Source organism: Tamandua tetradactyla, chromosome 8 (assembly GCF_023851605.1).
Source record: "Tamandua tetradactyla isolate mTamTet1 chromosome 8, mTamTet1.pri, whole genome shotgun sequence".
Taxonomy (NCBI): Eukaryota; Metazoa; Chordata; class Mammalia; order Pilosa; family Myrmecophagidae; genus Tamandua; species Tamandua tetradactyla.
Window position 1 is genome coordinate 120,428,274 of NC_135334.1, and position 13,372 is coordinate 120,441,645.

General features: G+C 37.6%; 1 protein-coding gene across 1 annotated transcript in view; it reads left to right on the forward strand.

Moving 5' to 3' along the window:
- Positions 1-9,006, forward strand: part of HSD17B12 (hydroxysteroid 17-beta dehydrogenase 12) — a 171,578-nt gene extending 162,572 nt beyond the window's left edge. The window contains exons 10-11 of the mRNA XM_077114455.1: positions 7,779-7,928; positions 8,203-9,006. Of these exons, the coding sequence (XP_076970570.1) occupies positions 7,779-7,928; positions 8,203-8,307 (255 nt within the window). The 3' untranslated portion in view covers positions 8,308-9,006. The remainder of the gene's footprint in view (positions 1-7,778; positions 7,929-8,202) is intronic.
- Positions 9,007-13,372: the final 4,366 nt, after the last annotated feature.

Genomic DNA, 13,372 nt, shown 5'->3' on the forward strand with positions numbered 1-13,372 from the left:
CCTTGGCCTGACGCTGTCTGGCCTATCTTTCTCCATTGCTTTTCAATAGAGGATAAGAAGTACATTCTCGGGTAAACCTTATCAAAAGTGTGCTTGTTGGTGAGGACTATTTGTTCTCATGATTGCCTTATAATTAAAGCCCATTCAAATTATGCTTAAATTTTTCAAAGGGCAAAATCATAAATAATCTGATTGATTGGATGAGTGGGTCCTAGTACTGGGCTCTTTTTGTGTGCCCTGCGCTAACTAGTCACTGATGCCAAGCAAGTATGAAAGAGCTGCCCTCCTAAGACTGTCCCTCCTGAACTCTAATTCTGAGCAACTTCCACAAGGCTTCTTTTTCTTTCTTAACTTTGTATTTGGAAATAATTTCAAATCTGAGAAGTTACACAAATAGTACAAAGAATACCCCAATACTCTTTACTCAGCTTCACTTACTGTTACTATTTTATCCCATTTGTTTTATCATTGCATACATCATGGTCTATTACCTCAAAATATTTTAGTGTATAATTAATAAGAATAAGAATGTTCTCTTATATAACCACAGTACAGTTACCAATTTTAGGTTTAGCATGGATACAATATTTTTATGTAATCTACTACCTATATTCCAATTTCTGACCCTAAAATTGAATTCAGTCTAGGATCAAGTATTACATTTAGTTGTCGTGTCTTTTATTCTCCTTTAACCTGGAATGTCTTCACAGCCTTTCTTGGGCTTTTGTGACATTGATATTTTTGAAGAGTACCATACTCCTCCCCACTTTTTAAATTGAGCATTCCTCATTTGGGGTTTATCTGATGTTTTTTTATGTTTAGATTCAGGTTGTGCTTTCTTCACGAAAATATTACATACATGATGCTGTGTTCTTTGGATAGCACATCCAGATACACACAGTATCTATTTGTCCCTCATCAATATAGATTTTGACCTTTTAGTCAAGATGCTATATGAAATCTCCACCCTACAGTTTGTATTTTTTCCCTCTTACTATTAAGCACAGGAGACAGTTTAAGACCATGTAAATATCCTGCTCTTTATAATTTTTCCCTTGATTTAGTTAGCATCCATTGATAATTCTTCACAAACCTTCCTTTTGAAGAGATTTCTAGTGCTAAAGAGTTCCTGCAGCCCAACTAGAATATTTTGTTGTTCCAAAACAAGAAGTCACAGCTATAGCATGGTCACAGCTTCCTTAATCCAGGCTGTGGTTTTATTCAGACCCCATGTCATCAGGGTATTCAGAGAAAAGGACACTCAGAAGACCAAGCTTTCTGTTGTAATATACAGGAAGCTTTGGCATCACTTTGAAGCCTAAGTTTTCCCCTTTTGCGAGTGGGGACATTATTTGCTCTGTTCACCCCTTAGAATTGCAATGATCCAAATGATATATCTATAAACATTGGGAAGTATGAAAAGATATGTAAGTGTGAAAGAGAGAAATATCTCTATTTAGGAACCATCCCCAGTATGCCCCATGTTCTCACTATTTTATCATCTCATTTGAGATAGATGTTAACCTAGTCCCGTTTTATAAGCAGGAAAATTTGCCTAAGGTTGGTTCAGTTTATCAAAGTACCTGCTATTTACCAGCTCCTTAGCTAGGCAGTGGAGAAATAAAGGGGAATAAGGCACAGTCCCTTTCTTCAAGGTACAACACAGATAGAGAAAATAGACATTTAAGCACATTACAGTGAGGGGGATAGTAAGTACAAAACTAGAGGGATACATAGTTTCCACATTTCTTCAGTCAGAAAGTATTAAGATGCTACATGAACTCATAGGACTGTATAATACAAACAGTGAAGCCTAATGTAAATTATGGACGATAGTTAATAGTTCTTTTATCAACTGTACCACGTCAGTGCAAACTGTTATGATAGGAGAGGTATATGGGAACTGTGTTTTCTGTGAACCTACAACTTCTCTAAGAAAAAAAATCTACATTTTTAAAAGGTGCTAACTCTTATTCTGGTACTTGAGGATACAGTGGTAAAATGGAGAGGCAGGATACCTGCGGTGATAGAATTTATGTTCAGTGGGAGGAACAAAATAAACCTTTTCTTGTGACCTTTTCCACTCCTACTCTAATCTGAGCCACTAGTATTTCTGGCCATGGATTTTTGCAATATCCTCCTATCTGATCTCCCATCCTTGATTATAGCCCCTCCAGTCTGCTCTGAGAAGCCAGAATGCTGTCTTTAAATAAAAATCCTAAGTATGCTCCCATGGCCTCCCATCTCTTTCAGAGTAAAATCATAAGTTCTCACCATGGGCCACAATGCTCTGATTTTAAACATTTTATGTGATCTTCCTGCCCCTTCTCCCCCCCACCCCACGCCCCCACTCTCCACCTCCCACTCTCACCCTCCACTACTTTTCTAACTGCATGTCTTGCTTCTGCTACTCCCGTCCCACCCCAAGGCACTCCAGCCACACTGGCCTTGCTCATCCCCAAAGACACTGAGCACACGCCCATCTCAGGGCCTTGGACTTGCTGCTCCCTCAGTCTGTAAGGTCCTCTACCTAGATGTCCTCTACCTAGATATACTCTGGAATAGCTTCTCCTTCCATTCAGATCTTTGCTTCTCTGTCACCATATCAGAGTGGACTTTATTGATCAGCCCATCTCAGGAACAGCCTTCATCATCTGTGCCCTTCACGTGGGTTTTCATTCTTCCTTTTTGTCTTCACCTGTCAATCTTGTATGCATTTTTGATCATTTGTATATAGTCTGTGTCCCCCTGCTGAAACGTAACCTCTATAAGATAAGGGACTCCTAGTTCACACTTTTAGTTCACAGCTAATCCCCAATGCCTAAAACATTGTTCTAAGTGGAGCTCAGGAAATATTTATTGTTAAATGAAAACTTTTTGCAAAATTACATTGTTGTTCCTTTTGTTCCTTGAATGTTAACATACAAAATTCCACATATTTGGAGCTAGGTCATTTGTTGGAATATAAGCCAATATTTATCAAGGATTTTCTTTGGGCAGAGCACAACAGTTTGGCTTCCTTCATCTTGGCCTTTGAAGCTGGTGGCAGTTCATGAGGGAGCCGTAGAGTTAAGCTAAGGCTTACACCTAAGGTTACTGTGGGGCCTTTGCTAATTGCTACACAGCTGAAGATCTCTACACCATCGAAAGGATTCCTTTGTCCTAGGTTTCTAGCAAGTGCAAGCGTTTCTGTCAAAGGCCCTTTTGTGGGAAAGCTCATCTCCAGGTCTGCAAATAAAATAATACAAACTGCAAGGGCAGAGTATATGTTATAAATTATTCAGATTTTCTGGAGGTTATCAGATCCTGAAATGAAAGACGAATACACAGATATAAATAAAGGTTTCCTAAAATGCCTCAAAGGTGCCCTACTGTCTGTCAAGTTTTTGCTTAAGCCTTTACGGATATATATAGAAGAAATTTTGGCATATAAGATATTTCTTTATGTTTATATAACTTGAAATACCCCCCCCCCCTTTTTTTTTAGGTCTTAACTTACACCTATAAGTTCACACCCTTTTTTTTTTTGATAATTGATCTTGCTTAAGTTTTGGAATAGCTAAAATTTTGGCTTAAACTCTCCTATCACATTGTTAGCTGTCTGGTATGATTAATTTTCTGGACTGCAGCAGTGAGGAGAGGCCCCTAGTGCTGCGCTTTGTTGCTGTCCCTTAATGACAGCATTATGTCATTGTTGGCTTTTGTTGGCTTATTCAATAGATGATCATTGACCCTCCTAAGTGCCAGGTACTGTTCTGAGCCGTAGGATTATAATGGTAAGACCACGCCTTCATGGGATTTATGTTCTAGAAATTTATGCCTTCAAGGATGAGTTGCAGTTTTCTGTGCTGTTCAGCTTCTCTCCTGGCACTGCTTCACGCATTTCTGATATTTGAAGCATATTGAACTACTTGCTATTCCCTGAAAATATGCTCTTTTTGTCCCCTTTGTCTTTGCTGCTACTGTTCCCATTAGACAAAATGCTCTTTCCTTATTTGTTTACCTGGCAAACCCCTTTTACTTCATTTAAGACTTAGCTCAAAAGTTATTTAATCTCTGAATCCTTCCCACCTTCCACAAGGCCTTGTAACAACCTTGATTTTAAAATCATCGTAGAAATAAATAAATACCCTTATTCAGAAGAAAATTTACATATCTTAGTTGGAAAAAAATAATAATGCTTCCACCTCATGGGTATATATCTCTTGACCCCACCCTCAAAGCCAGGGATTTTCTAAACTCTCGAAGGTTTAGCTGAACGACGCGTTAACCTTTGGCACCATCCAGTGGTTGAGTTGGGCAGTGCAGTGTAGTGCTACACGGTCAGTGTAGTGTGATTTAATATCAAGGAGGTGAGGAACATAAGGAAGAGGAGAGGAAGGAAATAAATTTGAAAAGTAAAGATAATTACATTGTAAATGAAAGGTGTAGTTATCACACCAACTATTTTGAGAAGCTCAAAACTTTTATAGTACCTTTGATGGATTTGTGATTTATATACAGGAATAATTTTTTTATTGTATAATATAACGTATATACAAAACAAAGAAAGAAAAAAGCAATAAATTTTCAAAGCATTCTTTAGCAAATAGTCACAGGACAGATCCCAGAGTTTGTCATGGGCTACCATATGATCCTCTCAGATTTTTCCATCTAGCTGCTCCAGAATATAGAAGGCTAGAAGGAATAAATATTTTTTATCATCACAATCTACTTTTTTTCTTTTTTTGTGAAAAATAACATATATACAATTTCAAAGCAAAGCACAACAATTAGTTGTAGAACATATTTCAGAGTTTGGTATGGGTTACAATTCCACAGTTTCTGGTTTTTACTTCTAGTTGCTCTAAGATACTGGACACTAAAAGAAATATCAATATGATGATTCAACAATCATACTCATTTATTTCAAACCCTTCTTTTCCTGTATAACTCCACCATCACCTTTGATTTTCTGTCCCATTCTTCAGGGATTTGGACTACGCCCATCCTGTCTTTTTCATGTTGGAAGGGGCTGTCAGTTGTATGGGGTAGGGAGAAAAAACTAGCTGACGCTCTGGAGAGGCTGGGCCCTCTAGTTTCAGTACTTATCTGGTCCAGGGACCTATCTGGAGGTTGTAGGTTTTTGGAAAGTTACCCTAGTACATGGACCCTTTGTTGAATCTTACATAACACCTTAGATGTTCTTTAGGATTAGCAGGAATGGTTTTGGTTGGGGTTTGGCAAGTTATGATAGGTAGCAATGTCTAACTGAAGCTTGGATAAGAGTGACCTCCAGAGTAGCCTCTCAACTCTATTTAAACTCTGTCAGCCACTGATGCCTTATTGATTACACTTCTTTTCCCCCTTTTGATCAGGATGGCATTGTTGATCCCATGGTGTCAGGGCTGGACTCATCCCTGGGAGTCATCTCACATGCCACCAGGGAGACTTTCACCCCTGGATGTCATATCCCATGTAGAGGGACGGTCAATGATTTCACTTGCAGAGTTGGGTTTAGAGAGAGTGAGGTCACACCTGAGCCACAACAGAGGTCCTCCAGAAGTCACTCTTAGGCATGCCTATAGGTAGTCTAAGCTTCTCTGCTACCTACATAAGCTTCACAAGAGCAAGCCTCAAGATCAAGGGCTTGGCCTGTTGATTTGTGTGTCCCTAATATTTGGCACAGGATTAGGGGTTTCCCCAAAGGTAAAGTCTGATAGTTCCATATTTTTTCTCCCATCTCTCAAGGGACTTTGCCAATACTTTTTGATTATCTGCTTACTGTATTCTAGGATATATCCAGGTATTACATTAATCTATACAGAATTAAAGGCTCTCATTCTTATTCTGGGCTCCCTGTGTTTCAGTTGTTCAACTGAGCTATGCAGACAGGTTGAGTTAGATTATGTGCTACGGAAAATGTACCAGACAAAATAAACCTTTCTTCTTTTGGTCTCAAAGCGTTGGTGATGTTCTGATATACGGACACTGTCTTCCTTACCCCTGTGTTCTGAATTACCTTAATCCCGACCTGATCGGCTTCATCCTTCTCTCTAAATACCATTCTATACATAAACTCAGAAATAACAATTACCACTCTGTACTAAATGTGTTAGCTATAAGAGCTTACAATCTAGACCCCAGTTTTCTTATAAGCATTTTCTAAAGGAGACCATACAATAATTACTCTTTTGTTTCTGGCTTATTTTGGCTCACCCAATGTCCCACAGGTTCATTCACAATGTTGCATGCCTCACAACTTTGTTCCTTTTTATAGCAGCACAGTATTCAATCATATATATATACACACCACCGAGGAATAATTATTTAATCTCCACTTTTCTGGAACCAAGAAACCTGAGGCACAAAGATATGAAAAGCTTTGCTTATGATTTTTCACTAGTAGAGACCACTGTTGTGCTTTATTTGCTACTCAGCTTGACTTGGTGAATAAATTTTTACTTGCCTACCCAGTTGAATTCTCCATTTCATACTTTGTGTTAGACTGAAGTATCTCTGTGGTCTGTATGTTCTCACATACTGTATCCTTATAGCAAAATGGTTTTAAAATTAAAATAAGACCTTTTTGGAAAAAAAAGTTTTGCTTATAAAGTGAGGAATTCCAATAGGCAAATTCTCAAAAAATGAAAGTCACCTCAAGGTACTTGGGGAAATAAGTTTACTTAGTATGGGTTTGTGGCTGCAGGCGCTGAGAAGGAAAGAGCATAAGAGCTGTTAGGCTTTGGGTTCTTGCTTCTTAACAGGTATGCTGAAACTTCAGCCCACTAGGGATGGCGGGTTGTATTCCTTGACTCACCTGTGGGAGTGGGAAAAATACTGCTAAATAATGGCCTCCCCATATCCAGGTACATACAAAGAGGACCTACAAACAGACATGGTAGCTTTCCTTCAGTGATTCAGCAGGACGGGAATCCATAGTCTGGAAGATATCTTAATTTCATGTTTACCTCTTGTAATGAAATTTTTTATTTTGACCACCATGTGTTGGATCGGGTCCTCTTCATTAATGGATGTTTTTTGTTTTTTAAATTAGAGAAATTGTAGCTTTGTAGAAAAATCAGGAAGAAAATAAAAGTTCCCATATACATACCCCGTCCCCCACCACACCCAGGTTTCCCTGTTACTCACACTTTGCATTAGTATGATACTTTTATTATACCTGATGAAACAAAGTTGTTATTATTATAATATTAATGTAGCCCCTAGTTTACATGAGGATTTGCTGTTTGTGTTGTACAGTTCTGTGGTTTTTAAAATTTTTCATTGTGGTAACTTATACAATCTAAAATTTCCCATTTTAACCACATTCAAATATACAATTCAGTGTGGTTAATTGCATTCACACTGTTGTGCTACCATCACCACCATCCATTACCAAAACTTTTCCATCACCCCAAACAGAAACTACCAATTAAGCATTAAGTCTGTGCCCCCTCCTCAGCCACTGATAACCCGTCTTTGAATTTCAGACTCTGTGAATTTGCTTGTTTTAATTATTTCATGTGAGATCATATAATATTTGTCCTCTCTTTATTTTTAATACTTTGCCTAGTGTGAAATTCTGTTTTATGATAGATTGATTTATTACCATTTGTTTTATGCTACCCTGTATTCTGGCTTTGGATAGCTGTTTTCTCTTTTTGTCTAAAGATGCAAACTTCAGATTTTATCAGAATGCGCCTACCGATAAGAGCACTTGAGCGTCACTGTGGACTCTGAGTGTGTGGCCTTCCTAACCACTGACATGTTGGGGTTTGGGGGTGTTGCCTTTCTAGAGTGTCCTGCCATACTTCGTAGCTACGAAACTGGCCAAAATCCGAAAGCCAACTTTGACTGTGCCCTCTTCAGAAACATTTGTAAGGTCTGCTATTAAAACAGTTGGTTTGCTGTCCCGGACCAATGGATGCCTCATCCATTCTCTTATGGTATGTAGATTTCCAAGCCCCAGGTCAGTGCTCTGTGGTTTGGGTTTTCTTTCCCACTGAGTCACAAAATAGTTTGTAATATATTCACATGTATGCATTGTTTAGACATATGAACAAGACATAAGAAGAGTTTTAGTTTAAACTGTGTACCCGAAAACTTAAAGATCTACCTATAAATAAAATAACGGTATAATAAAACATAAGATCCTATGCTTCAATTTAGCCTAGATTGTAACCTGTGATTTTTGTATCTTCCCTTTTTTTCTTCCCTTAGGCCTCAGTATTCTCACTCCTGCCTTCTTGGGTTTACTTTAAAGTGACAGCACAGATTTCAAAGTCCACACGGGATCGCTGGCTGAAAAAGCAAAAGAAGAACTAAGCATGCTAGCCGCACTGAGGGATTTGGCCAGGTGCAGCAGCCTACACATGTTCACTGCAAGGCACCTGCCCATCTCCTCCATCTCGCATTGTCATTTTAATAGCTACTAACATGACTAGGTGGTGTCAGAATTGGGAGGAAAACCCAGTTTGCTTTTTAGAAGAACTTCCTGATATGTATTTGGGATACTACCTCAGGTTATTTTAAAGTTTAGTATAAATGGTCATATCAGATGAATATGGAACTAATATTAGCAAGAACAACTTAATAGGGAGGGACGAAGTTATAACAATTCTCTGAATCATAGAGTCAGAAACCCAGCGATTTTATGTGCAACAGAATACTAGATAATGATCATTTTCTTGTTGTCTTTTCTCTGAAACGTACTTTAAAAAGTAATGGTTTGCTTCTCTTTTTTGTTTTTAACACTGATGGAATGGAGATTAGTTGATTCACCTTATGGAAAGACACATTGGAATTTACACAGATCCCTCTAAAGTTTTCTAAAAGTATGTTCCAGATTGTGCATTTATATGGAAGTATTCTTTCTCAAAGGTTGCTGGTGGCATAAAAATAATTTATGAAATACGGAGTTGTTTCTGACATGTGAAGCTTACTAAAATATGCTTTTCTCTAAGGTATCTTTCTTTTCAGTTTAAATGTGTCTATGATTTATGAAAATAAATGGGCCAAAATGTACATTGAAATTGACATTCATCTACAGTGCCGCTGAAACCCTGACCCAGGAAAGTGGCTTGCTGGAACCACCTGCCTTCTTTGTTTCTGCCCTGCACCAATAATGCTCACGTGTGTGAAAAGGCACTAACAGCTATAACGTATCATAGACTTGGCATTACACTTTTAAAATACTATGGGTACTGATATGATTAGTTTTAGTAAAAGGTATTGATTCAAAATATATTGCTTTGGTGCTTGAAATTAAGGCCATATAAATGGACTTACTTTTACCCTGCTACATAACTTTTATGGGGAAGTCGTCATTATTAAGTAATTCAAGACTATGAAATATTTAACACAGTAGATAGACCTTTACCTAAGCTGTGGTTCCCATGTTCATGAGTTTTCAGGACCAGTAAGTTTGCAAAAATAAAATAAAATTGCATTTTAAAGATTGGGAGATTTAAAATGTTTCTAGCTTTTAATTTTGCCAACTTAGGACATATAACAGAAACAGAAAAAAAAGAAATTACCATCTGCTATCAGCATCATTATGTAAAAGAAAAGATATTTTAGCACCCAAAAAGTAGGAAGAACAATCTCAGAATAAAGGATCGCCATTTTAAATTGAATAAATTTAGCTTCATGAAAAACATTGCTTTTTTTCCCTTTGTTATTTTGGTGTAGAAATGGAGACACCACAGTGATCTTCAGCAGTATTTTGTCCACTTTCACACATTGGTTGATAGATTGATTGTTGTAGTTATGGTGGTTGATTTGGGTGGAGAGAAGGTTGATAGGGGAGGGATTAGTTTTTGAGGGTACGAAATACTTTGCTTTCTTTTAGCCAGTTAGGAAATACTTCTATTCTGGCTAGAAAACCCCTTCACAATTTCAGAACTTCTAAGCTATGGCTTTGAGTGCTTCAGCTTGACAAGTGTCTCTTTGTATTTGACACCCAATGAGGAAGACAATGATGTGAAAATGTACATGTCCAGGCATACGAAAAAAAAATGTACCAAAAAGGAAACCAGTATACTTCAAATACTCATAATATTGAAGTATAATTTTTAGACTTTATGTTGGCTTAGTTTCATGTTTTGACACATGCTGGATAAGGTTTAAACCCAAAAACAGTACAGTAGAAGATAGTATTGATTATATATGTAGAATTAGCTTATGTCACAACATAGAAAGCTGGATTTTAATTTTTTGTTTCATCTTTCAATGAAACAGCATTAGGAGAACAAGAGATGAGAAGATGAGTCCTACACACATGATGCATGCCGTTCCGATTTGCCTCTCTGCCAATCTCTCATAGAATAGATAAATAAATACTAAAGATGATTGTTCTAGTTTGCTAGCTGCTGGAATTCAATATACCCGATATAGAACAGCTCTTAAAAGGGGGAATTTAATAAATTGCTAGTTTACAATTCTAAGGCTGAGGAAATGTCCCAGTTAAAACAAGTCTATAGAAATGTCCAATCTCTGGCATCCAGAGAAGAGATACCTTGGTTCAAGAAGGCTGATGACGTTCAGCATTTCTCTCTCAGCTGGAAGGGCACGTGGCGGCATCTGAGGGCTTCCTCTCCCGGTCTCTTGCTTCATGAAGCTCCCCAGGAGGCATTTTCCTTCTTCATCTCCAAAAGCTGCTGGCTGCTGGACTTTGTGGTTCTCTCGGCTTCGTGGCTCTGCTCGGCTCTGCTGTGGCTTTCTTGTCATTTTCAAGAGATTCTCTTCGAAAATGTCTCCTCTTTAAATATAAAAAGATAAAATAAATTAAAAAAAAAAACATGGATATGGAAAAAAATGTCTCCTCTTTTACAGGATCCCAGTAAACCAATCAAGACTGATGTAGAATGGGTGGAGACACGTCTCCATCTAATCAAGTTTAATAACCACAATTGATTGAGTCGCATGTCCCTGGAGATACCCTAATCAAGTTTCCAATCTATAGTACTGAATAGGGATTAGAAGAAACCGTTCCTCCCACAAGATTGATTAGGATTGAAGCATGGCTTTCCTAGGGTACATAAATCTTTTCAAACTGGCACAATGATATTACTGGTTTTTCCTCAAATGTGGTTCTGACTTAAAGAGGTATATTCTGAGTTCTCATTTGATATTTATTACATCAAAATACAATAGAACTGAATTGTATGTGGCATGGACATTGATGTAAGAGCCAATACAAACGGTGCTGACTCGGTGTGGAAGACGAGCAAAACAAGCTGTTTTAATTACCTGAAATTTAGTTGATCTTGCATTCTGCTCCTTTATGCTATAGTTTGCCAGTCAAAACAAATTCTCAAACCCTTTTTAGAAAATAGTTTAAAAACAAATTTAGTAGAAAAAAAATTTAAGGAATCACTACTTTGACATTCTAATTTTTTAGATTAGCATATTTATGTCATTCATTTCATGATGCAGAGCAGATAAGGACAGAATTTACGTTTTCTTTTGGAAATGTAATTCTGTTGAGATTTATATGGAGAAATCTAGAAATACTGTTCTTGCAATAACTAACATGAGCACAAAATTATATTAGAACGTTTTTAGTGATGAATATCCTATTACAATGTTATCCACTCACGTTTTGTATGCATCATTGAAAAACAAGCAAAATGTATAATCCAAATGATAATCCTAAAAAAAAAATAAGGCAGGCTTGTTTTCCATGTTAAAAAAAAATGTTTCCAGACACACTGCTTTGCGCATTGTTTGAGTGTGCCCATGTGCCAGTTATGCTTCTGAGCCCTGGGGAAACAATAGTGAACAAAGCAAACAAATTAGAGCTGGGGTGGGGGCAACTGGGGTGGCAAATGAGGAAGATAGTTAATAAAAGTGCCAGTAAGTGCTATGGGAAAAAAATGAAGCAGGGTAAGAAAGATGAGTGAATCAATGTATGTTGAAAGTGGGAGAACAACAATTTTAAAAAAAGGTGTTTATACTGGTTTGATTTGGTTGTGTACCCCAGAAAAAGCCAAGTTCTTTAATCCTCATTCAGTATTGCTGAGTGGGTTTTTTTTATATTTTCCATGGAGATGTGATCCACCCAATTGTGGGTGGTAACTTTTACTTAGATGGTTTCCATGGAGATGTGTCTCCACCCATCCAAGGTGGAGTTGCTTACTGGAGCCCTTTACGAGGAACCATTTTGGAAAAAGCTTCAGAGCCAACAGAGGCCAGACTGCCAGAGAACTTTAGAGACGGGGAAGGAAGGCGCCCCCGGGGAAAGCCTTTTGAGATGAGAAGAGAAAGCTAGCAGACATCGCTGTGTGCCTTTCCAGCTGACAGAGGTGTTCTGGACCCATCAGCCTTTCTTAAATCAATGTATCTTTCCCTCGATGCCTTAGTTTGGACATTTTCATGTCTTTAGAACTGTAAACTTGCAGCTTAATAAATCCCCCTTTTTAAAAGCTGTTCCATTTCTGGTGTATTTCATCCTGGCAGCTTAAAACTAAAACAGTTTTCAAGGTGGGCCTTAGTGAGAAGTGATGTTTAAGCAGTCTTGAGGAGTGACCTGTTAGTTATCTAGGGGAAGGGCATTTGAAGCAGAGAGGCCTGCTAGTGCAAAGAGCCTACAGTGAAAGCATACCTGGCATGTCCCAGAACAACATGGAATGGAGTCCAGTGTGCTATATGTATTAGAGCACATGCTACATGATACTCATTTCCCGAGGATGCATGTTTCAGGGGTCTTTAGTTTAATGATGTCTTTCTAGTATTAAGTAACCTTTGCATTCTTGCCCATGTTGCATTATCTTTATACACTGCTGAATTCAGTTTGCTAGTATTTTGAATTTTTGCATCTCTGTTGATGAAACTGGCCTACAGTCCTTCTCATACTTGCTTTATCTGATTTTTGAATCAAGATTATAACTTCACTGAGAGTTGAGGAATACTGCCTTATTTTACTTGTTTATGGAAGTTTTTAAAGATTGGAATGATCTGTTCCTTGAAAGATTGGAAAACCATTCTACCCAAGTGTTGATTTGTGGGAAGGTCTTTAACTACTAATGCATTTATTTCCTTGGTAATTAAACTACTCAAGATTTCTACTTTTCCTTGAGTCAATTTTGAAAGAAAAAAAAAAACTAGGCATTTGCCCATTATATTTTTTCAAATTCATTAGTAAGCATAAAGTAGCTCAAAACATTTTCTTATTTTTAAGCCTCTGTTTGATATGTACTCATAGTTCCTTTCCTAATATTATTTATCTTCTCTTTTTCTTTTAACATTTTGCCAGAAGTTTGTCCATTTTATTAGTTTTTTCAAAGAGCCAACTTTCAGTTTTGTTGGCCTTCTCTCCCCTTTGTTTTTCTTTTACTTTCTTATTTTTGGGAAGGAAGGAGAGAAGAAAGACAAGAGAAAGAGAGAGAAG